This window comes from Echiichthys vipera (genome assembly GCF_963691815.1).
Source record: "Echiichthys vipera genome assembly, chromosome: 8".
Taxonomy (NCBI): Eukaryota; Metazoa; Chordata; class Actinopteri; order Perciformes; family Trachinidae; genus Echiichthys; species Echiichthys vipera.
This window is the reverse complement of record NC_139833.1, coordinates 21,414,322-21,440,542: the sequence shown is the minus strand read 5'-3', so window position 1 is coordinate 21,440,542 and position 26,221 is coordinate 21,414,322. Positions and strand designations below refer to the sequence as shown.

Genomic DNA, 26,221 nt, shown 5'->3' with positions numbered 1-26,221 from the left:
GTTATGTAATATTAGTAATCTATATATCCTCATTAGAAATCTTGCATTAATGGGGGAGATATGGTTCTCTCTGGTCTAGCCCCAGTGTGTGATTGTATTTTATTTTCCATTAAAATAATATGCAAGATTATAAGAAATGGTTGAGAGGAACAGAAGAGATAGAGAACCAGTGAAATTGAAACTAAAAATAAAAGTGATAAATTAAGTCCTTAGCACACAAATGCCTCAGTTTGCATGTTCATCACACACACACACACACACACACACACACACAGACATAGAGACAGACTGATTACACCCTAAGACAACAGGCACGTTTCACATAATGAGAAAAAATTCCAGTACTTCAGGAAAGTTCTTCTAACTTTTGCCAGTTATAGGGACATGCCTTTTCCCAATTTAATGCCAAGTCAGAATATATTGCAATGAATTTCATTAGGCCCAAGGTCTTTCAAGACTCTTCATTCCCCTCATGGCCTTTTCAAAAAACAACACTATTGCTTTTTCCAAAGTCTGAAGAATTTCACTGCACTTCCTTTAATCTGGCTCCGCTCCACTGGTGCTTCACTATCTGTGACTGCCAAGGGGACATTATGTGTGTCTGTAAAATAATGATGTCTTTCTATACACCAGCCGGTGCTGCTGAGAGTTCAAACCGACGATGTACAGTTCACGAAGCTTTGAGTGGCTCCAACAGTTGACACCATAGGTAGGTAAGCCTGTGAATGTTCTCATTTGTCCAGGTCATTGTTATCCCCAAAGCAATTTCAGTCAAAAGCAACTGGCACTTGGCACTTGGAGCACAAAGGGTTCCAGTGACATCATCGGCCTTGTGAGAGGTTAAATACCTGGATCTCCACACCAGTTAGTTGGACCAGTCCCAGCCTGGTCAGATGCGTACATGAACTGATGAAGTCTTTTGGATGAGAGGTGAAACGTCCTCCTCAACAAATAACCAAGTCCAGTTGCTTTTGACTGAAATTGCTTTGGGGACATAGGTAGGTAGAGTAGCCATTATATGACGAAATACGAGGCATCATCGCCACATTAGATAACCTGCCAAATATACAACTGATCAATCAATGCCACCTAAAATGTAATCTAAGACCAATTTCACAATAATCAACAGCCTGCATCTACACTGCGCGTCCCAGGCTGCAACCACATGACTGTTTTGTCAAAGCTGTCATTTCGTTCAGGCATTCAGTAAAATATTTTTTTTAAAACTAAATGTTACCAATCATTTTGAGATTTAAGAAGAATAGCTTGTCCTACAGGCTGGTTATTAGGGCTGTAGGATTCTGAGATATAAATCGATATTTTTTTTCCACAGAAAGTATCGATTTTTTGGCCGCAAGTATCGATACATTAAATCCCATTCAAATCCGCCTGGCACTCTGCTCGCTGCCCATTTCCCTCCGTTCGCTTTGCAGGAAGAGCTATTAAGTCTGTCAGTCGCTAGAGTAGCTGTAGAGCATTTCTAGCTGTCTGTCCTGCAGAGATGTGGACTCGAGATTTGGGACTCAAATCGCGCGAGCGGCCAGACTCTGCAGAAGACGCAGCGAGCATGTTACCTGATGCTGCTGCTGGGCTGAAGTTAAGCTCAGCTGCATAAACTATCAACGTTAGCTTGCTACTAATCTCTTTTTGTCAGTGTCCTGAGACAGACAGCAGCATGACTGACAATGTTTCTGGCAAACATAATGAGCAGCCGATATAAAATACATGACTATAATACAATAAAAATTTCTAAAATAACAAGTAAAACAGCAAATATACATCAATATCCATCATAATCATGAATATATCAATCAGAGTAGCTACAGCCAGATGAGTCTGCCTCCAAGTTATTTAAAATATTTTTAAAATCCTCCAATGAGAGCAAGACCTAGAGTTTCCGGTCCGTCTGTAATTAGTCCAGGTAAAGAAAGCAGCAGACTTTCTTTATTTACACTAGATTATAAACTGTCATTAGTTGGGACTTTGTGTAATTATACAATAAGGTTGAGCTTCAACTCTTTTTTATTATTAATTAAAACCATAAGAGACTTGATTAGGACTTGCTGCTTCCCTCAGAGATTTGAGACTTAAATTAGACTTGCAAAAAGTGACTTGCTACCTTCTCTGCTGTCCAGAGCCATACAGTATATTGTGTAATTGATTCTTTCAGTTTTTATTAATTTAATCCCAGTCAGTGGAACACTCACAAGATGTCACCAAAATCACACTGTCCCTTTAAAATCTTTCAGAAAATGATGTGTATCCTATCGAATCGTATCAGACAGAATCGCATTGTTGGCTGAATACCGTGATGTATATCGTATCGTGAGCTGTATATCGTATTGTACCGTGAGATTAGTGTATCGCTACAGTCCTACTGGTTATTGAGTATGACAGGGAGGATGTTACTGCTTCCACTTGGTTTTGCTTATTAGAAGTCTGTTTGGTTTGGTTTTATTTGTATATTAAGTTTGTTTATTTTGGCCACTTTAATTTCCAGTGTATTTGCATGACACGTCCGAAAAAAAGGTGACCTGCCTTAAATCAGCCTCCTCATGTATGGCATTGTCCTTCAGGAAAAGACCAACAAGAGCAATATAATCAGCATATTTAAACAGCTAAACATTAATGCAGTGGGCGGTCATTGTATTTGTGTAAATAGAACACAACAGGGGTGATAGCAGACAGTGTATGGTGGCCCAGTGTTTCAAGCAGCTCGTCTAAATAGACCACATTAATGAAAATTCTCTGGGGGCCGTTGCGTGATTTGTAAGCAAAATGTAGGGGATGTAAGGTGGATGCTGACTACTCTCTCCAGAGTTAGGTGAGTGCGACTGGTCTAAAATATGTAAAAGAGTCACATGGACAACAAAACACCAGTAGACCTGGGACAAGCTAAACACGCGCCTCTTAACAGATCATGAATGCATAAAATAATAAATCAATCAAAGCAGCGTGATGAATGCATCCAAATGTAATGAAGTAAAAAGTAATGATTTCTTTGTGAAAAATCTACTCAAGTGGGTGTAAAACGGTAATCTGTATTTAAACTATTCTGACGAGTACAATTAACTCAATAAAGTTACTTGAGTATATGTAACATGTAACTAGTTTGAAAGTATTTTTTAATTACAACATTATAATGTTCAAATAATATGTGACATTATATGTAAGAGCTGCAACTGAAAAATACTCATTGCAATTTCTAACTTTCTTGTTTTAGCCAACCGACATTACAAAACCCAAAGATATTCAACTATTCATTATGACATAAAAAAGAAATTGCAGCAAATCTTCACATCTAAAAAGAACCAGCAAATCTTTTACATTTTCAGTTTCAAAGTAACTGAAATGATTAATCAATAAACCTTTTGTTTTTTGACTGACTGAACAGTTTATATATTAATGCTTTTAGCCGTTATAACTTTGTCAAATGAGGTAAATGTCCACGACATCGTAAATTATACAGTATGTGTTGATCCTCAGACTATAAAGGCTGAGACTGAATATTAGGCACAATGGGCCTCATTTATCAATCTTGCGTGAAAACGGGCGCAGATCTGAGCGCAGAATTGGTCGTATGACAGGACCCACGTGTGATTTATGAAACATTCGTATCGGACCAATCTCAGCGTACGAATGAGCGGGCCTTGATAAATGCGGCGGCTGAATTCGATCGTCATTAACATGTTACGCCCTTAAATATTCCTGGTTCGGAGGCCTCGCCCACTGAGGTCTAACATGGAGAGGAGAAAAGCTGGTACGAAAAGAAACATTTCCGACACAGAGATCGGCATCCTGACATCCGAGATGGAGCAAAATAAAGATGTGCTTTTTGGCAGTCTTAAGAGTGGAATAAAAGGGGCCCATAAAAACGCTGTATGGAAAAGAATAACGGAGGCGGTCAACCCGAAGCAGCGCTCCACTGTGACCCGTGTGCGTGTGTGCGCACTGGTGAACCTACGCTCCTGCTCTGTAGCGGGGTTTTCCAGCAGGGTTATCAGGTATTCCGTTAGAGGATAACCTTTGTCACCTAGAACAACCATACCAAAATGTTAATCATCTGATACCTTGTTTGATTTAATGCAATTTATCGAGGGTAGCCACTAACTGAGGAGATGACTTTGGCTCTGCAGTGCGTCTTGCTGCAGCCGCGCGTCAACACATTCATTCATTCATCTTCAACCGCTTGTCCCTGTCGCGGTCGTGGGGGGCTGGAGCCGAGCTGTTTAGAAATATAAAAGAATCGCGTGTTCCCCCCTGGCCACCACGTTTAAAAGCGACAGCTTGGCATCACAAATCACCTGTACATTTATCGAGTGGTAGTTTTTGTGATTGATGAATGCGTAATCATTCATGGATGGTGCCTTCAGACGCACATGAGTACAATCAATTGCTCCCTTTTATTTTATTTATTCGTTTTAAGAATCCGTTTTGATCCGTTCTTAATATGTGACTGCTTATGCTTAATGACAGCTGAGGTTTGTTCATTATTTTCAGCCAGATTTTGCTGTGCTGCACCTCAAATCCACAGGCTCAAATTTGCGTACACGATCTCAGACCAGACGTGAGATTTGATCGTAGCTCCCACTCACATCCAAATTGATAAATGTCGAAGTTTGCCAGGAAATGGTCGTACGCACGTTTTTCTGCCGTACGTTCGTTTGATAAATGAGGGCCAATGAGTGGTTGTCTCTATCTGGATAACATGAAGATGATTAGATGGTGAAAAGGACTAATTAAAGAGCCAACACAAATAATAATAATAATAATAATAATAATAATAATAATAATAATAATAATAATAATAATAATAATAATAATAATAATCCCCATCATCCTGTCAAAATGACTGCCGGACAGTGTGCAGGGTCAACCGGGTGTATATTTTCATGTTGTATATTTTGCATGAAGAGAAAAATGTCTGTTTTTTCTAATTATCAAACAATATTCCTGATGAGAAGACACTCACACAAAATAAATTAATTCTCATAAAACTACCAAATCAACTTTCTCCTCGCTACGCCGTCCTGCTTGAGGGCATATAAGTTTGATTGACATATCTCAGTGAGCTCAAGGTGCTGGTCTGAGGGCTCGTTTTTGTAAATATCATACACCAACATGCAAGCAATTAAGAAAAGCACAACGGTGGCACTAAAACACAACAGAAAGGGTCATGAAATGTGTTCAACTTCAACAGTCTGAAATTTAACTTGTACACAACCTACTTTTTGTTTGTGAACTACAGTTCCTTCTGTGATTTGCCCTATAAATGTAGAACTTACTGAGATATTCTTTGAGTACCAGGGTCTGGACTCGGGTCACCTTCCTCTCTCTCTTCAGCAGGCCATCTCCTTTCAGGCAGGGAAGAAGGCAGAGGATGTTGCCTACAGCTCCTCCTAGTCAAAGAGAAAGAGATAGTGAATCTTTAGATCATTGTTATGAATTGTTTAGAGAGGAACTCTATTTCCCAAGTGGAATTAGGGGCAACACAGAGTTCAAGAGGCGCTCCAATCGATTTTACACAAACACGTCAGTTCACCTGAAATATTTATGTGATATGTATTTTTATTGAAGCGTTTTGAAAACTCTGAAATGGTACAGTTCAGTAGATTCATTTTCAATAACATAAACCCATAGACGGAACAGAACTTGTTGAAATTACAACAGCAGTTTTTTTTCATCGTCATTGTGATATTTAATTTGCTCGTTAAACACATACAAAGGCAAAGACACTCATGGAATTAGATAGTTAGTTGAAAGAAAGTGCCAGTAGAAATAATTTTTGAATAGTGCCTTTTGTGTACAGTTCAATGTTTAATTTGTTCAATAAAATAACATTGAAAAGAATTTCCTTTCAGGTGTTTTTTATTTAACAAGCAATTTGTTGGATTTTGGCAGAATGCTGAAAGCAGCACAACTGAGAAACCTTTAATATCGGTTTTATTTATCACATATGTAATACCATAATTGCAATATTCAGAGTTACAATATATATATATATATATATATATATATATATATATATATATATATATATATATATAGCATGCATTTTGTTCAGTTCCAATGGCCTTGAGGTGTGCATTTTAAGATTTTCATTTTTATTCCAAACTCTGCTGCAGTTACTCCTCTTAGAAGTCTTGCTCTGCATTGAAAACTATTTCAAAAATGTCTCCTGAAGGTTGCCTAAAATGTTATCAAATGGGAACTCTCTGGAGGAAACGCCACAGAAGGTCTCCTGAATATCACATAAAACCCAAGAACAATGAAGGACTTTGATCACCTTTTAGTTTAGAGAACAGAACAAATAACAGTGTTCTCGTCTGCTATAACCAGCTGAGATTTCTGTTCAATCATCCAGCCAGCTCATCCTCATTAGTTTTATTTCTCTCTCTGTCAATCCATCTGTCTATTCAATAATTCTCACTCCTTTCCTCTTGATTGTACTTATTTTAGTGACAACAGAACAGAACAGTCATATCACCTCATTGATTTGAGAAAGAGAGACACACTGAATATAATACAGGCTAGCCTGATGAACAACGACAACCCCTCATTCTGTCAATGAAGGCTGAATGGTTCTACTTGAATCAAGCTGAGGAGCTGCTTTAAGAGAAACGGGACACTTGAGAGGCTTTTCTTTACAACATGGCAGACAATAAATTACTGCTAAATGTGCAGCAGTGGCTGTGACACAGTTCAGAGAGGTAGTTTAAACCCCTCAGCATCAACATTTGTACTCCTCTGAGTCACAAGTTAAGCTGCTTTCACACCTAGGCTGTTTGGTCCATCTTTACTGAACCCTGGAGCATTTCATCAGAAAGGCTGGTTGGTTTGGGATGGTGTGAAAGCTCATACCAACCCTGTGGATCAAACAACCAAACTCCACCTGAAAACGTGCACTAGAGTTCGGTTCACTTTAAGTGAGAACCAAAAAAAATGCATTCTGTTTATCTATGGATTGATTGATCAATCAGACTATGAAGGCTGAGACTGAATTTAAAAATATTTTATAATTAGGTTGAACTAAAAGGTCAAATTTCAATTTGTTTTACTTGCAATATAATTTAATTAACCTTGCACATCATTTACTGACTTACATAGGGTAACTTCTATAACTTGTGACCATATATCACCAAAAAGGACAAGACATCATCAAATCCCTTTCATCAGGACTTCTCAGCACCATCTTACTCTTCTCAAAAGGCTTGATTACTTGCTGTCTAGTCAGCAGCAGAGGGAGGTGTCTGCAATTTTTAAGTGGGATATTCTCTCAAAAAGACATGCAACAGTTTTGACCGCGTAACATTTGTTTACATTTTGATGAGCTTGACAAAGGGCTCATTTATGCTCAACATTTAATATGTAAACAAATACAGTCACAGCCTTCAGTCCGTACTCTGCGTTCATTTCATTTATATTTGTACGTATTTTCTGAATGCTTACGGAAATGTGAAAGGGAGCAGTACCACAGGGTAGACATTAGTTCAAGCAAGACACAAACATACATAGGATGACAAAGAGATGTATGTTATTGGCCTCACAGACTATCAGCGTCTACAGCACTGCCTCCACTTTTGCCTCTTTCCTCAGAGGTTTGGTATTAATATCTCATCCACTGTTGCCATGTTTGTTGTTAGAAACTTCTGACTGCGCTGCCCTCTGGTGGATTTATTACTTAACATCTATGCGAATGGAAATGTTAGGAGTAAGGTCCCCTGTGTTGTTCTTTCTTTTCTTTACTGTCTTGTGGGCTGTTTTCTAGATGAGGGATGGGTGGAGGTGTGTTTACGTGGTGTGAAATCATGTCACTGTCAATGTGACTGGCGAGGAAAAAGAAGAAGAAAAGTTAACAAGGGCAAACGTGAAGGCATCAAGGACGCTCGCTGTTGAAGACACTATTCAGACCACACCAGAGCTTCACAATGTTCCAGCCCGTGGACACCTGCCCTACTGTTTTTGAGGATCCATCCACCAACAACTTAACCTTTAGTCCATCTGAACACACAGCCAAATATTTAGATTGATTGTGACTAATACTTTGTGAGGAAATAATTATCTCTGATAATGTAAATCGAAAATAAACATCCATCAACTACCTAAAAAACTCAGAATAAATAGTCTGCAGAACCTGAGAATCATCAAATCTCTTCAGTATCATAGTAATTCAGTGATTGTTGTCTATATGTCCATGGGTACACTGCACACAGGGACCCTTAACAGATTACTCATCATTGCACTATCAGCGTTTATTTGACATTACTGAGGCAGGAAGAGTGATTGTTTTTATGTAGTAGTTGTACTGCAGGGGTTGTCAAACATCTGATCGAGTAGACTCCCTCAAACAGACGATCAGATCCAAGATTCAAGGTTTTAGCAAATTAAAGTGACACCGACACATTCACAGTGACACATACACAAATACACAAACTCCTCTACAGACATGACAACATAGCATACCTGATGATGACAGAGACTTCTCTCTCAGCAACCCAGAGACAGTTGCCATGGCAGCAGCTCCATTGATTTGACTGTCTGAGTGCAACATCCTGACCCTGCAGCCTCCAAACCCGACGTCATCTGAGCCCTGGACCAACAGGAGGTAGTGAGCGCTCTCACCTTTCATCTCTACGTCAGGCACTGCGAGGGACAGAGGAGACATTTCATCCACCAGCTTAATATTTGCAAAGTAGTTTTATTACAGTTATTTATCGGCTGCACTCTCAGTACGATTTTTTTGTATCCTTTTTTGTCTTATGGTTTGCAGCGGCAATGAAAAATAAATGTTGCATTTTATATGATGTATTTAAAACTTTTGCATCCACATATCTATACTCAACATATCTTAGTCTAAAAGTGGTTGGTTAATCATATTGTTTATCTAATCCCTGCTGTCCAATTCTTATTGTTATTGTTTACCATTTGCTGCAGCAATCCAATTTTCTCGAGGGTATGGTCATATCAGTCATATCTTGTCTCATGAATTTTCTTAGTGTTTTTTCCAGCAGCTTTTCCCAATTGATTCAGTCCCACTTCCGAGACTGCTTCCAGAACGAAGGACTTTATTATCTGTATCAGTTTAGTCCTAGCTACCAATTCATTTCCCCATGGAAGGGGATATGGCTCCTCTCTGTTGGTCGCCCATCCATTAAACGAGGCAATGAGAAGTATTACCTGGTACGGACTTTGGTCTCCTGGCTATAGACTCTCTCCAGCGCTGGGAGCTGAGCTGGCTGGCTGCGGGCTGAGCAATGGGTGTGATTATACAGGAAAGGCTGAACAACGCTCCAACCTGGAGATAAAAACATAGTTGATAAACATACACACAGTCCCTGAGTCCCAAATATCCTGAAGAAATGTTTATGTTTGTTCTATGTTTATGTACACACATTTGACTGGGGACTAAATCATAGGAAATCTATGTTCAAATTGATTTACTTATTTACTTCTGGGAATGTAAGAATACGCCACAAGACAGTAAATCTTCGTTGCAAAAATGTGATCGGTTAAAATGAAACGTGATACTCTGATACAGTAGATAGTGCTATCTACTTTTGACTTTGCTTGTTGAATTCCTAGGTCCTTTGTGTCCATAGACAGTTGACTCCTGAATTAAATTCAATTATTGCTTTTGTTATTTAAAAATGTGTGTGTGTGTGTGTCTGTCTGTCTGTACAATTTCACTTTTAGAAAGAAAAGTAAATATGCACTGTTTTGCCGTTTAAACCCTACCTCAGAATTTAAAAAAAAGAAATGGTAGTGGGAAAATTGTATCGTGAATTGTATCAAATAGTAAGTTCAGTACCTTTCCATGCAGTGACCTCAGCTGGTCCAACAGAAGTTTGGCTTTCACCGACTCCCCAGAAAGGCTTCTGTTTGTTAGTGGTGAAGGAACAACACAATATTGAGGAGAAGGTGTTTCAAACCACCTTTTGAGACAACAAAATAAATGTTATCAGACTACACTGTCCGTGCTTACACCGCTACGTGTATGTGAATGGTGTGATATGCATTTGCAGTTTCATGACATGGGGCTAAAACGCTTTAGAGGACGAAGATCATTTTAAAATGAAATGTAGTAGTGTGGATGAAGTCTTAAAAGCAGTAGAAGCTGGATCGTTAACATTGATCAGTAGGTAGTGGGTACACACACACACACACACACACACACACACACACACACACACACACACACACACACACACACACACACACACACACACACACACACACACACACACACACACACACACACACACACACACACACACACACACACACACACACACACACACACACACACACACACACACACACACACACACACACACACACACACACACACACACACACACACACACACACACACACACACACACACACACACACACACACACACACACACACACACACACACACACACACAGGATACAGGTCAAACTGGGTTGTGGACATCAGGAAGCTGGGAAGGTCTGGCAGATTAATCAGTCGAACCAACTCTACAACTGGTGTGTAATAATGGAAGACCTGCAAACAGAACAGACGGATAGAGGGTGGTGGTGGAGAGAGAGAAAGAAATAAGGAAATAAACAAACAGAAGAGAAAAAAGAACAAACAACAACAGGGTTATCATGTAGCAGCAATATAGGCAAATGCATATAAAACCTATACCCATTCAGTTTTCATAGTCATAAGATTTATCACTATATTAGAATATAATAATATCCGTTTCTAAAACTACAAATATTAAAATGTAACGATTCAGTCTAAAGCGGGAATGGACAAATAATGTATAAAGTGCTTGATAAAGTCTTATGTTGAAACCATTTCAAGTGTGGTACAATGACACGTAATTGTATATATACTTATGATGTAGATTGTGTAGCTTTTTTAGTGTGAAAAAGTAAAAAGTGTCTTTGGTGATAAGGGTAGGTGCAAAAATCCTTGGCTTCAGCCTACTCCTTTACAGTCAAAATTATGCATCGTCAGTTGTGCACAGTGGGTAAGGAAATTATGTTTGCAGTAGATGTATGTCAGTATAAGCTATTTAAGGGTATATGTTCTGTGTACTTATATCTAATAGACCGATATTAGACAATTAATCAAGGTGACGTCTTTAGATGTCGTTTTGTCCAGATGACACAAAACACAAACAAAATCGATTTCCAATGTCACTGAACAGAAAAAAGCAAGGAACCAGAAAATGACTTTTAAAAAAAGATTGACCAACTGTCAAAATAGTTGTCGATTAACTTTCTGTTGACCAACTTGCTGATTAATTGACTCATCGCTTCAGTGTCACTATACAGCACATTAAACACAGAATATATTTTCTGTCAGGATCCCATCAGGTACTTAACGCACTCGCTCACATTTTTTTTTAAACATCATTTCAAAGCCCGCATTGTCCTACTTTTCTAATGAGCTCATGCTACGAAAAAATCTATAATATATAAATCATTTGTCAAATGGAATATTAGGTCATTTGCATATCCAGAAAGTTGCAAGAATACAGAGTAAAATCTCATAATTTATTGATCTCGAACAAAGAGCGGAGTGCTGACCTATTTCTGGTAGACTCTTATAGATTAAGAGAAGTTGAAGATTTTAATGAACCTGGGTTGAATTCCCAGTTTCTCTCGCAAGTTGGTAATGTGCATTACTCATTTTTTCAACCGACTGAAGAGACAGACTAATGCAGCAATCTCCGATATTTAACTTCCTCATTACTACAAATCCAACTTTATAAAAACTGCACATGCCTGTAATTAAAATGATTTTGTAAGTCTCAACATGACTTTTTTTTCTCTGCAGGAGCATTGACATGTTAACGTTATCCTCATGTACATAGATGATTGCTGTAATCCTGTCCCATCTACTTCCCCTGGGAATAGCCGAGCAGTGTTGAACAGTAAATGCTGTTAATGAGCAGTCCATTGGACAGAAAAGAAGTACACATTTAAGCGCAGCCATACAACGTGAAGTGGATTGCAGTGGCAATTTGGAACCTTGCATGAGATACAGCCTATTAAGCATTGTCCGAGTTGTTTGGTATTTGCAAAGCAACAGTGTCCAATTGTGTTTGAGAGGTTGTATAACAGTCATCCAGCAATTACAAACTGCTGTGAAGGCACAGAAGCCTTCACTGACCAACAATGGCTCTATTTCCACGGATACAATGGAAATCGTATGTTTTTACAGGGGGAGTGGGCAATTTGAGGGGGGGGGGGGGGGGGTGCCACCCCCTTTAATAGCAAAATGACCAAAATACGCCCCCCTTGCTAAACCCTCTGTGAACCACAGGTAATCGGTAATCTCAGCCGACATTTATGTTTTTGAGAGGCTGGAGCTCTTTTTTAAAGCTAGAGTGAAGATATTGGTATAATATGAAACAAAATGACCTAATGTATCCATTGGTTCAAACCATGGTATGATCGCTAAATAATGACTACATTTTGACGAGAGAAAAACTGACATGGCCGTTTTCAAAAGGATTCCTTGACCTCTGACCTCAAGATATCTGAATAAAAAATTGATTCTACGGGTCATCAGCTATCTGAATTTTCAAATGTCTGCATTATTACCTTTCAACATAAATCCAACTTTTAGTTTAGGTGATATAGGCTTCTAACAAGGCCAGTGGCAGCTGGCGAACTCTTATACACACACCTCAAAAAGTGTTTAAAATAATTTGCTATGTTTTGCACAACATTGAAATGCACAATGTTGTGGGAGAAGAGTCTCTTCTTCTTAATGAAAGTTTCGATCTCTGCAGAAGACAAATCTATTTTTTTAACACATATATTATGTCAGGCATTTCTGTTCCTTTTTCATTCTTTTCTTCTTTTGTCTAAGTTTAATGTGACCTGTCAAACATGTGGGTTTGTAGTTTGCACTTGGTAATTAAGTCTGCTGCCCTTATATGGCTTTATTGGGGCATTTGGCACCCTAAGCTAATTCAAAAATGCCTGGCACGCGCATTCATTTTAAGATCAAACAGGATTCATCAACATACTCAGGTGGGTAAGAATAGACATTCCATGAATCCCACATAGATGTTTCTCATTTTACAAGAAACAGGGCTTTTTTTTAAGTCATTGTGATGAAGTACCGATTAGCTATAAACACAGACTGTCATCCCTACTTTTGTCTACTTTTTCATACCCGACTGCTATAGCTATAAATATGCTATAGATGTCATAAATCAGTGAGTGAGCACACACTTCAGGTTTGGTGCTAAGACTACAGAGAGATCTGCCCGCTGAGGCTGGATATGTGTATACGTGTGTGTGCGTGTGTTTTATTAATTATCACAACAGTAGTTCCTGACAGAGATGAGGCCTGATAGTTTCTGTATGAACATAGTTTCGATTTTACAGTCAGTTATCCCAGTAGAGAGGAGATGTGATAGTTCTGTTGTCCTCAGAGTTTTTTTTATAATTGTGTGCCAAGACAATCACCGCCATCTGCTTCTCTGTACACACATCTGATGAGATCACACATACATACCGTCTCACTCTCAATAGACGTGTAAACGACACACACACACACACGCGCGCGCACGCACGCACACGCACACGAACCACAAACACGCACCTTAACTATCGGCTGTATTAACTGGGGAATGTGCACAACACAAGCACATCCATCTGATGCCAAACACAAACTCACAAAGCAGACAATAGCTCAGACAAACAGATATAAAACAATAGAAAACTTACAGCAGCCACTCCTCTAGCAGCAGGCTGATGATGATTATTTTAAGCATTTCTTTAATGTGTACAACAGACATCCTTTCAACCACTTGTCTTTAATGCTAATAACAACCGCCTGTGTGTGTGCATGTGTTTGTGTACCAACTCCATATGAGGCCATAACTTCCTGGGCACAGCTTCTGTGTGGTTTTATTGTTATGGATGTTAATCCACATAAGAAAACTCATTACAGCACTAAAATCACTCACACTCACACAGACACAGACACACAGACACACAGACACACAGACACACAGACACACAGACACACACACACACACACACACACACACACACACACACACACACACACACACACACACACACACACACACACACACACACACACACACACACACACACACACACACACACACACACACACACACACACACACACACACACACACACACACACACAGGTTTTATTACTTCTGTAGTGCTCTTACAGGGCGAAAAGCTCTACATACTAAATGTTATTTATCTCTGAGTTGGTGGCTGCTACAGTGGCAAAATAAAAAAAACGTATCACCCCCACAAACAATCAGCATTTTAAAATAGAAGTAAAATATATATTTTAGTTAAGGCTGCGCAATGAATCAAAATTTTATAGAAAACAGAGTGAAACGAGTTGAACTGTTTAATATAAGGCAAAAGTTCCCTGTGATCATGCTTCTTCTGTGTGAGGACCGGCCACTTTTCTGTTTCACATAATGGTTAACTGAATATTTTTGGATTTAGGACTGATGGATGGACAAAACAAGACATGAAGACTTCAACGTGGACATGGAAACTTTTGTTTTGACATTTTTTAGACCAAATTGTTGTTTAATAATAACTGATGATGACATTAATTGTTACAGTAGCTACAGGCCTAATATTTAATATTTGCAGCTGTTTAAAAAGTTATAACTGCATGGTTTTAGGTACAAGAGTGACTTGTGGCACTTTGCCAGTATTAATGACTGAATAAGAATGAATAAGAGCTTGGACATGGACTGAGGCTGCACGTTGGGTGGATGGATAATTTTCTCAGTACAAGGCAGTGATTCATACAAATAACTCTGAACCACTTCATCAAAAAATGTAGAATACAAAATGTGACTGATAACTAAACTGAATTGATGAAAAAGTTAAATATATAATCTGGAAGATTTTTATTTAGTTAATTTAGTCACTAGCTATCAAAGAGTGAGTTAAAACAATAGTGATCGATCATATGAACCCTTAATGATAGCACTTGTATTTGCCTCTTTGCTGAGAATTCCAATCTGTGCAAATGCCCGCAAAGTTAGTGACGCAGATTACATCAGTCAGCAGCGGTTGGTCTGCCAAAGTATCTTTGTTGCTGTCGGTTATGCTGCATTCACTTGTACACGTAAATCAGGAAAGTCCAAATTAGTTTGAGCTACAGTGGGTGTTTACATGACCAAATTTTGCCTCAATGACACACACACTCAAACACACAAGATGAAAAAGATTCCAGTGTCGTTGTCATGGCTGGTAAAATATATATAAAGTCTGGTGAAAGATGGATGGACAAAAGATGAAGCAACATACGACTGAGCAGCGCAGATGTCCCTCAGTGAAACCCTGGGGCATCGGCTCTCCGTGAAGAAATGATGAATCTATATTCAAATACTATTTCTCGCTACAAGGTCATCAGAGGTACAAGAGGACAGCACTCATTTGGCAGATAAAATATGTTTGATTTATCTCAGTGATGGCCCTTCAGTCACAGGTTCCTCATTGTGATTAAAGGACAACCTGGGATAGACCCTTTTGAACTCTTCTCCTTCTCGCCACCAGAAATCATTAGGAGGTAGGATTATTCATTCAACTCTTTAGCTTGGAGGTAAGATGTGGCTTGATCTGGGGTTAAAGGAACACCTCTCCCCTAAAATGCAGTCATTATCTACAACATCCATCCTGTCAATCAAAACCTTCCATAAAGTTTGCAGGAAGAGGGACACACAGAAATAATTTCGTCAATCTTTTTTTAAGCTGCAAAGATTAAACACATTACATTTCTCTGAACTGACTTCTCCACTGACAACACTTAGATTAAGTGCAGGGCCTACAGCTTTCCGGAAGAAAACTGTGCTTGCTACTGTGAGGAAACTGCTGGCACACTGAGAACAAATCTTTGTCAGAGAGGAAGAAACAAAAATAATGAGGCGAACAATTGGACTGTTGAAACCACAATGGAACTGTCTGGCAATAAAACCCATACTGTACATTTTGCTGTCTGAGGTTTAGGGTTCCAGACCTTTGAATTGCTAATTCAAACAGGTCTGTTGTTGTGCCAATCAGAGCATTGTAGGAGGGATTAAGAGTGGGCACATCTTCTTGGCAAGAGTGAGATGGACACAGCTATATAGGTTGTTGTAAGTTAACTTACAGAAAAAAATACTGTTTAATCATAATGTTTCTTTGAAAATTGTGAAAATGTTTTTTTACTACGGATTCTAATTCGATTTTTTCCCCAACCTTGACTGACAAGCAACTCAAATTGCTAGTGCAACATTAGCACGAGAAATAGATAGTACAGACTTAGTTTTTTTTTTACCATGCAACAAACTTTTTTAAATGACTCTGTTTGTCCCCTTCATTCACAAATTAGTACATACAAATGTAAACAATATACATTAAACATACTAAAAAATACAAAAAAAATGAATTTACAAAACACAAGAGGACACATAAGGAACAAGACACAACATGTAAAATGTGTAAAATATTGTAACTGCCGATAAACGATTGATTATAAACATCCCTATATTTTACACTCCGTTTCTTTGCAAAACACAGTGTGTAATCTTGAGGTCTAATTAATGTGTTGAATGCTTTTCTTTCCTATTAACATATTAATTGTAAAATATTTCAAATCTTGCATTGTTTGTTGTTCATGTTAATTCACCAGTCGTCTCATTCTTTCCTGCGTTTGTTGGCACATTCCTGCATTTCTTTGCTTGTTGATGGTTGGTTAAGTTATAGTTACTAGATAGTTATTACTAGATAGTTATAGAAACTATATGTGAGCCTGTGAGTCGCACCAACTAGGTGTGTGCATGCAGGAAACAAACAAAAACGGAGACCCACTGGTTGTGACATTGCTCCATTGTGCTACTAGTGGTGAAAAACTCCACACGGTATCTTCAAGGTATCTTCCTTGCAAAGGCATCTTCCATGTCAATTGTGTGTGATTATGTCCCTCAACGAAATAGTGCTGATTTTGATAACGATAATTATGATGAAATATGTTTGTCAACAACCTTTTTTTCCATGACTAAAATGGACTTAAAAATAAAAACTCTAGGCCAGATGAACTGAAATGTTAGATATAATCTTAAAGGATATTTGACAGGGATAAAACAACATTATTCAGTGTGAACTATCCCTCGAAGTATGGCTGAGGTTGTCTGAGGTTTCAAGAGCTAAGGGGAAAAAGTTGGAATCAAAGATGGAAAATAAAGACGTAAGAGGCAGTGAAAAGCTCAGGACTCACCTCCGAATGCAGTTTGTGGTCTGTAGTGGTGCAGGGAGCTTGCAGGAGGCTGGTCCCTGATATGTGATGCACAGGAGAGCACAGAGAAAAGCCATCGAAACGGAGCTCTGACACATACTGTGGCAAACACACACAGAGGAGAGAAAAGAGATTATATTCTTTGATAAACAATGTTAATCAGGCAACTATCAAGTGTTTGTTCTCAAATGTAAAATAGTCACAGTTTGCTTTGTCACATGGCTGTATATTTAATCACACACACGCGCACACGCGCGCGCACACACACACACACACACGCACACACACACACACACACACACACACACACACACACACACACACACACACACACACACACACACACACGCACGCACACGCACGCACACGCACGCACACGCACGCACACGCGCACGCGCACGCACACGATTGTTCTCAGACAGGCTTATGTTCCTTGGGGAATTCTCGTTTGTTCCACCGTTCTATAACTGCAAAGCATTTACTGACTGACTTTCTTCTGAAGGCGGCAACTTAGAAAAGGTCACTTTCATGAAGGAGAAGCTGCACGTCTGACTCTGCACACTAAAAGCTCAGTAAACAGAGCAGATATGACTGGAAAAAACTTAATCTTGTATGCAGCTTTACTTAAAATGTTGTTTAGAGCTTCTCCCACTGCTCCAGAATGGGCAAAAAAATCAATTACTGTTGCTTTTAACTGCTTTCAGGGAAGAACACAAACATCACTTGATCAATTAACAAAACAAATAGAAATCTATCTGGTTAATGTCCAAAGTTTTCTATCATGATATAGGTAATTTCATTCATAGCTAGATAACAATATATATCACGATATAGCATGTTTTTTTGTTCATTCAATAAATGTTTTATACGAAATAACCACATGGTAAAGCCTATTTTTGTCTATTCCTGTGTGAATTAAATACTTCCGACTATTTTCATTATTATCCTGTCAATCATTTTCTCAATTAATCGATTAGTTGTCTATAAAATGGTGAAAGATGTGGATCAGTGTTTGAGAAAGGCCAAGATGACGTCCTCAAATGTCCTGTTTTGTCCACAACTAAATGATATTCAGTAAACTGCTAGAGAGAAGGAAAGAAACCAGAATCGCTAAAGAAACACTCAGTACAATTAGTCGTTTATTACGACCGTTGTCCTTTAATTTAATAGTTGACGAGCGATTAATCGCTGCATCTCGATTCTAAAAACAAAACTGCCCTTTTCAAATGATATTCTTTCAGGTATTTCAGATCACATTTCCCTGAGAGGTTTGAGTTAATGTGCAGGTTGGTCTTTTTGTTACAAAGGGTTACGGTTAAAAAACACAAACAGTATGAAACATTAAGGGGCATCCCCAGGGAAATGTGCAAGAAAAGCACAAAATTGGCCATTTCTGTCCAGAGACAAAACACTACTGCACCTGCCAGAGTTTCAGCTTAATGAGAAAGAAGTACAAGTGAAGTGTGAAGTAAGAGTAGCAACTAAAAATGCACACTCATCTCAGCCTATTCACTTCGACACCAAAGGGCAGTGTGTAAAGCTACTTGCAGGAAAGCAGGACAAAAAGTACTTTACAAATATCTTGTTGTTTATCAAGATATTAATATGCTGCTATAACAGACTCCACTCTTCCGTGGCTGTAGGAATGTGTTACTGATGCATTCAGGTTCATCCCCAAAGGGGCTGGATTGACTGGGTTGAGGTCAGAGGTCAGTACAGACCAGTCATGTTCTTTCATAAACTGGTTTAGTGATCTACTGATACAGGTTTGATGATATTTAGAGAGCAGGGGGGCTGATGCCAATAATCTCAAAATGAAATTTATCACTAATTTAAACTTCCCCAAACTGTTACCACAAAGTTCGAATCACACTATTGTCTAAAACTAAAAGTGCCCTTGCATTCTTCACACTGTCTGTTGGCCACAAAAAAAAATAGACTGAACTAAACAGAAACAAGGACACACCCTCCCTCTGCCTCTGATATCGATCATACACATTTTTCACAGATTAGTTGTGATTGTACCCACATTTCTCACTGAGTGGTGGGTTCACACTTCTCTCTGTCCCTCTCCCTCTCTCGATGCTGTCGGTTTAAATAAATAAACTATTTTCTAACTTACTTTACTGATTTAATTTTTCATTTTGACAGCTTATCCTGACTGAATGCACTTTTCCCCTCTCCAGTCAAAAATGCTTGGAGCATCACTGTGCAGTTTTTTTTCCACATTCATCAGATTAAATCTCTCCAGATGCTGCTCCAACCCTCATCCAAAAAGGTAGAGACCCCCAGGTCGAAAATATCTTTGTACCAAACATTCATGGTACATGCCTTTGGCTGTATAGAAAATCCTTCATCCTTCAACTGAAGACAATGAGGCTTTCATTGAATTATATTTTTCCACAAAGAACAGCACTGTACCGTCTGTCAATAAAACCAGCAGTGTCCTGAATACAGACAGAACCTGTACAGAGGCATTCTCTAACATGTGTCCTTGCCTAAGTCCTCAATAACCAATTCCAGTCGACTCCTCGGGGAGTGGGGTCGAGTCATGGTGGAGCCAGGCCGGGCTGGACCAGGAATGCCAGCAAGGCAGAGCTATTCCCCATGACCCCTCAGGGACCTCCAGTAATACCTCAGACGATATCCCACAGAGTCAAAAACTCAAACAATTCAAAAGGAAACATGAAAATTTACCCTATGGCTTTGTGTGCGCTGCATGAGTAATTTCATATGAAAAAGATAGAGGAACACACACTGAGGCATGAGTCAGGTCTCCGTGATTAGCCCCGCTACAGAAGGTCCTTAAAGAAATGTTGTTTCGTCTGCCATCTCTCGCTGAGCCCAATTTGCTGTGTGCTCCAGCATAAATACAGAGAACACTTCTCTAAATAAAAAGCTCTGGGCAAGCAGCATGCAGGTCAGATCATGAGGACACACTGTCCTCTACAGTACTGGTCCAACACTGACAGAGCAGAGTTGAAGAGAGAAAACTTATTTTCTCTCAAGGACTAGTAACAAACACACACACACACACTAACACTTTGAACATGTTCCAATTTTTTCAAGTTAATCATCCACTCTTTTATACGGAAGCATATTGCATTCACCATAGAAAAAAATACAGCCGCACATTTTCATAATTACAATAACTTATCTCGTTATTACGAGATAAGGTGTCTATTTTTTTTTTTCTATGGTGAATGCAATACGCTTCTGAGCATTTATGCCCAAATCAAGGTAAAAAATAATGAATTAGAACTTAACAAAACTACATGCATACTAATGTGAAATGCATTACAAAGACCCAGATCAAGCTGACTTTTACTTTGGAATATCTCTAAATTGATTATGTAAAAAATGTTTGATTTAGTGTCGGTATGTAGTCAGAGATTTCCTCAACTTAAATGTTTTAGTCATTGTCAGGAAAGATTCATTAAAACGTATTTACAGTAACCCAAAAATCAAAGAATAAAAACATCTCCCTCAAAATTCAGAGGTATTTTCTTTTAAATGTATACTTGAAATTGAATTGAAATTGAATTGAATTCTTGTGTATATAATTCAAGTAATCTTATTGCCATGTATACTCTTCCTTAACATCTTATTTTAAAAACCGGACTTAGTCACATGTGTATCTTTCTGATAACTCCAACAAGTCTTTCACCGCCACCTTCATCTGGGCCCTCTGAACCCTGATCTCGGAAAAACATTATCATTTATAAAAGGAAACCATTTCTATTTTCTCATGATAGTTATCTCATTCTTTTGAGATGACTACATTAAAAAAAAAGAATGAAGCATGGCAGAAAACAGCTGTCCCCCACGTTTTTCTCAAGTCTTAACCTTCTTGCTCATGACAAATAGCTACATCATACTACTGAGTCATGCACACACTGGTCTCTCACACAAAAAACCTTCCTTAAAATCCTTATTCTTCCTCTCTCTAATAAGCTGGCCCCTTTACCTCCCCAGAGTCTTCCTGTCTCACCAACACCATCTCTTTTGTGTTTGTGACCATTATAGAAACTAATGCTGCTGGGATGTTCTCCTGATGTTCAGTGTAATGGTTCAACTGGGTTCATGTTCTCTCCACCTCAATCACGTAAAGAAGACAAAAGTGAAATCAATTATTTTCTGAGGTCCTCACCTTCTTTTCTCTGATGACTAGGCTGCCCCTCCACAGTTCTCTATACTCCAAACAGCTGTGTAGATCAGCAGGCTCCACTAGACTGGCACTCAGGTAGGACGCTGCTTTTTGCCAACTGGATGAGAAAAAAAAGATCACTGAACGACCAGCACAGGAGAGTTGTGTGAACTTTTATTCTTGTGTCCTGTAAATTAGGAATAAATGTCCTGCACTGGGTTGCACCAGATGGGTGCAGTTCAAACAGAGCCTAATTTGAACGTAACTTGTGACTTTGGAGTGTACGTGCTACAAATTTTTGTAAGGGTTTTACCAGCTGAAAATGTTCCAATGTAGACAGACGTTACAACTTAAATCTTACACCTAGCCCTTAGAAAGGGTTAAGTTCTCCATAAAATTGCAGTTGTCATGGCGTAGCATTTTGAGAGGTGGGATAACTTTGAGGATGAGGATTTTTTTTGCATTAGCAACGCATTCTCCAGGATAGTTTATGATGATTATGATTCATACTCGAGCTTCTGTTTTTCACAAGCGATGGTACAGAGGATTACTTACATGTTGGCATGGCAGCAGACTGCAATATGACATGAACAGAAACTAGGGATGCAGAGATTTATCAGCAGAACATCGGTATCAGCCGTTCTTCTTGATTGCCACTGTCCAATTAGCAAATAAAATGCCATTCAGTGGCACTGGCGGGTGTTTATCTGTAAAGTCTATGTGTGGTAAACAGATGTAGGTTGCTCAGCGATACAGTTCACTCACAACCATCTGTCACTAGTCTGAGAATGAATCATATTACATTTACTCATTCAACTACATTATTAGTAACCCCTACCAAAACACATGTAGGCCGGTTATGTTACCTCCTTTCATTCATATTTGTAGCCAATAAACATCTTTTTTTCTTTCTTTCTTAAGGGCACACTGACACTGTCCATTCGTACCGTGCCCAAGCACGTTTACAGCTAAAGTCTAGTTCATTTGACCAGTGTGAGTACAACTGTACTGACCCCAGGCACGGCACGCTTGCCAGCCGCGGCCCGGTTGAGAGAGGTGGGCTTTTGCAAACCACAGATGCACGTGTACAGGCACAAGCGTACACAGGTGTACGAACACGAGAATTGACGGCGGTCGTGATGTCTATTTATTTTTGACTGTTCCCCGCAAATTTAAAAAGATGCAGCCAAACAGTTTACGGTGGTCTGATGCGGAGTGTTTACTGCAGATTTGGACGGATGAAAATATTCAAAAACAGTTTGACAAAACTAAATCTCCGAGGGTTGATGACGTTTAAGCAAGAAGCATTCCAGCCAAGGCTCGGATCATTTCAAGTAAGAAGAGAGAGGGGGGACAATCACGCTAGAGCACGGCTTGGATAATCTGGGCCAAGTGTTAGTGTACCCTCAGAGATGTTCCCTTAAATTTCCAATACAGTGATACCTATTTATTTCAATACCTATTTCAAAGTGTATTCATCATTTGCTTTGTGTAACTCCTGAAATGTAATGCATGTGTATTTTTCATCTCCTCACCCAGTGCTGTGCTGTGTGGCTACACTGATCTTAGCCGCATGCCAGCAGGACATGTGTTTGAGGGCCCCCAGAAGAGGCAGCAGGTCTCTGATAGGAGGGGACTGCTCTGCAGAGCCCAACACCAGCACATCCAACAAGGCTTTACCTGAGGGGGGAGACATGGGACAAAGCAAAGCAAAGAGGAATGCATTAGATATTCTTTGTCTGAATTCATGAGGTGTCAATCCGCTGGTTGTTCCGCTGACACCATCTTTTTAACAAGTAGGTAGAATTGCCTATTTGCAATTTTCAATATCAAGAAAAGTGTGAAGCCAGTAGTGACTCCAGCTCCTCAGAGCAGCTAACAATGAAGGGTGACAGTTCCTGAACTCCTGCAGTAGTGGTGTGCTAAGGTGTGCTCTTGGAAAATGAGGTATCACTTCAGGCGGCAGACTTATAAAGAAGCGGTCAGAGCAAAAGCATCCTATCTTCCGAGTGGTGAGCGCACATTGATTAAGTAGAAGGCCACTTTTTCTACACGGCTGCAGCGGGCAGTTTTTCAAAACCTAATTGCTTAAAATTGGACTGGAGTCTTGTCACACAGCTGAGGCGTTTGGCTTCAGTAAAGAGGCTTTAATTCCTTATTATAAAAAGCTTTTTGTCTCTCTTGAGACATTGTTTTGTGCAGTAAACTGACTTCTTGCTCTGTAGCTCTATCAGTAAACCAGATTGTTTGTTGTTCTTCTCATTAAAGCAAAATGGACAAATGTGGCAAGCTGTGCTATACAGATGATCATAACATCTGAGAAGTAGCGTGTGGAAGAACTGTGGATTGGACGCTTTAGATGAAAGATTGTGCCTTTGAAATCGTTAGAATACATTAACTAGATAATTTGAAGAATTGACAGACTACTGAGCACACAGTTAACAACTTCACAAATGTATAACATAGCTCACAGCTGCTAAGGACAGTACTGTATAAAAAAGAAAGTGAGCACTCACCTGGAGGTGGCAGCTTGTCTGACAGTAGATTCAGTCCTTCTGCAGCCTCCTCTAACAGTCTGTTCAGTAAACACATTCAGATCAGAACAGAACAACTTGCAGGTTCACGAGCAAAACGGTGACACTAATTATTTTTGCTTAATAACATCTTTATATTTATATGTATATATGTATAAGCTGGGGGATCCCGAGGCGTTCCCAGGCCAGTGGGGTGATATAATCTCTCCACCTAGTCCTGGGTCTTCCCCAATGCCTCCTCCTAGCTGGACGTGCCTGGAAGGGAGCATCCTTACTAGATGCCCAAACCACCTCAACTGGCTCCTTTCAACGCAAAGGAGCAGCGGCTGTACTCCGAGTTCCTCACGTATGGCTGAACTTCTCACCCTATCTCTAAGGGAGACTCCAGCCACCCTCCTGAGAAAACCCATTTCGGCCGCTTGTACCTGCGACCTCGTTCTTTCGGTCATGACCCTGCTTTCATGACGATAGGTGAGGGTAGGAACGAAGATTGACCGGTAGATCGAGAACTTTGCCTTCCGGCTCAGCTCTCTCTTCGTCACAACGGTTTGGTAGAGCGACTGCTATATTGCCCCCGCTGCTCTGATTATCCGGCCAAACTCATGCTCCATCGTCCCCTCACTTGTGAACAAGATCCCGAGGTACTTGAACTCCTTCACTTGGGGTAAGGACTCACTCCCTACCTTGAGTAAGCAATCATCCGGTTTCCTGCTGAAAGCCATGGCCTCAGATTTAGAGGTGCTGATCCTCATCCCAGCCGTTTCACATTTGGCTGCGAACCGATCCAGTGAATGCTGAAGGTCACTGACCTGATGATGCCATCAGGACCACATCATCTGCAAAAAGCAGAGACGAGATCCTCCGCCTACCGAACTGCAACCCCTCCCCACCACGACTACGCCTTGATATCCTGTCCATGAAAATCACAAACAGAATTGGTGACAAAGTGCACCCCTGGCGGAGGCCAACCCCCACCGGGAACGAATCCGACTTACTGCAGAGGATCCAGACACAGCTCTCGTTTTGGGTGTACGGAGTTTGGATTAAGTGACCCCCTCACCCCATACTCCCGCAGCACCTCCCAGAGTATGTCCCGGGGGACCCGGTCATATGCCTTCTTCAGATCCACAAAGCACATGTAGACTGGATACTCCCAGGCCCCCTCCAGGATCCTTGCGAGAGTGAATAGTTGGTCCATTGTTCCACGTCCAGGACGGAATCCGCATTGTTCCTCTTCAATCTGAGGTTCGACTATAGGACGAACCCTCCTTTTCAGCACCTTGGAGTAGACTTTACCAGGAAGGAGTGTGATACCCCTGTAATTGGCACACACCCTCTGGTCCCCCTTTTTAAATAGGGGAACCACCAGCCCGGTCTTCACTCCCTTGGCACTGTCCCAGACTTCCAGGCAATGTTGAAGAGACGTGTCAACCAAGACAGCCCCTCCAAACCCAAAGCTTTCAGCATTTCTGGACGAATCTCATCAATCCCTGGGGCTTTTCCACTGTGGAGTTGTTTGACTACCTCAGTGACTTCTGCCAGAGATATTGACAATGATTCCCCATCAGCCTCCAGCTCTGCCTCTACAAAAGAGGGCGTGTTGGTTGGATAAAGGAGTTCCTCAAAGTGTTCTTTCCACCGCCCGATTACCTCATCGGCTGAGGTCACCAACGTCACGTCCTTACTGTAAACAGCTTCTGGGGTCCTGAACCAATGGTCCTGAACCAATGGTCCTGAACCATTCGACACCTCAGGAGGTTTTCCAGAAGCACCTTGGTGCCGCCCGAAAGTCCTTCTCCATGACTTTTCCGAACTCCTCCCACACACACTGACACAGCAGAGGCCGCAACCCTTCTGGCCCGTCGGTACCTTGCAACTGCCTCCGGAGTCTGGGATAACATATCCCGGAAGGCCTCCTTCTGCAGTCGGACAGTTTCCCTGACCACCGGTGTCCACCACAGTGTGCAAGGGTTACCTTGAGGCCACAGCTCACCGCTGCAGCTGGAAGCTTTGAACATTGCCCACTCCGGTTCAATGCCCCCAACCTCCACAGGGATGCCAGAAAAGCTCCGCCGGAGGTTTGACTTGAAGATCTCTCGGACAGGGGCCTCCTCCAGACGTTCCCAGTTTGCCCGAACTACTCGTTTGATCTTACCTGGTGTGTCCAGAATCTTCCCCCATCCTCTGATTCAACTCATCATCAGATGGTGATCAGTTGACAGCTCTGCCCCTCTCTTCACTCGAGAGTCCAAAACATA

At 40.3% G+C, this 26,221-nt stretch overlaps 1 protein-coding gene across 1 annotated transcript in view; it reads right to left on the bottom strand.

Annotated features, from left to right (window-relative positions):
• The window catches only part of mtbp (MDM2 binding protein), a gene marked incomplete at both ends in the record, with an annotated part of 40,314 nt that overhangs the window by 10,722 nt on the left and 3,371 nt on the right, over positions 1 to 26,221 (bottom strand). The window contains 9 exons of the mRNA XM_083918849.1: positions 5,286 to 5,399; positions 8,464 to 8,643; positions 9,178 to 9,295; positions 9,809 to 9,875; positions 10,436 to 10,530; positions 17,265 to 17,381; positions 21,433 to 21,547; positions 22,965 to 23,109; positions 23,946 to 24,004. Coding sequence (XP_083774975.1) covers positions 5,286 to 5,399; positions 8,464 to 8,643; positions 9,178 to 9,295; positions 9,809 to 9,875; positions 10,436 to 10,530; positions 17,265 to 17,381; positions 21,433 to 21,547; positions 22,965 to 23,109; positions 23,946 to 24,004 — 1,010 coding nt within the window. The remainder of the gene's footprint in view (positions 1 to 5,285; positions 5,400 to 8,463; positions 8,644 to 9,177; positions 9,296 to 9,808; positions 9,876 to 10,435; positions 10,531 to 17,264; positions 17,382 to 21,432; positions 21,548 to 22,964; positions 23,110 to 23,945; positions 24,005 to 26,221) is intronic.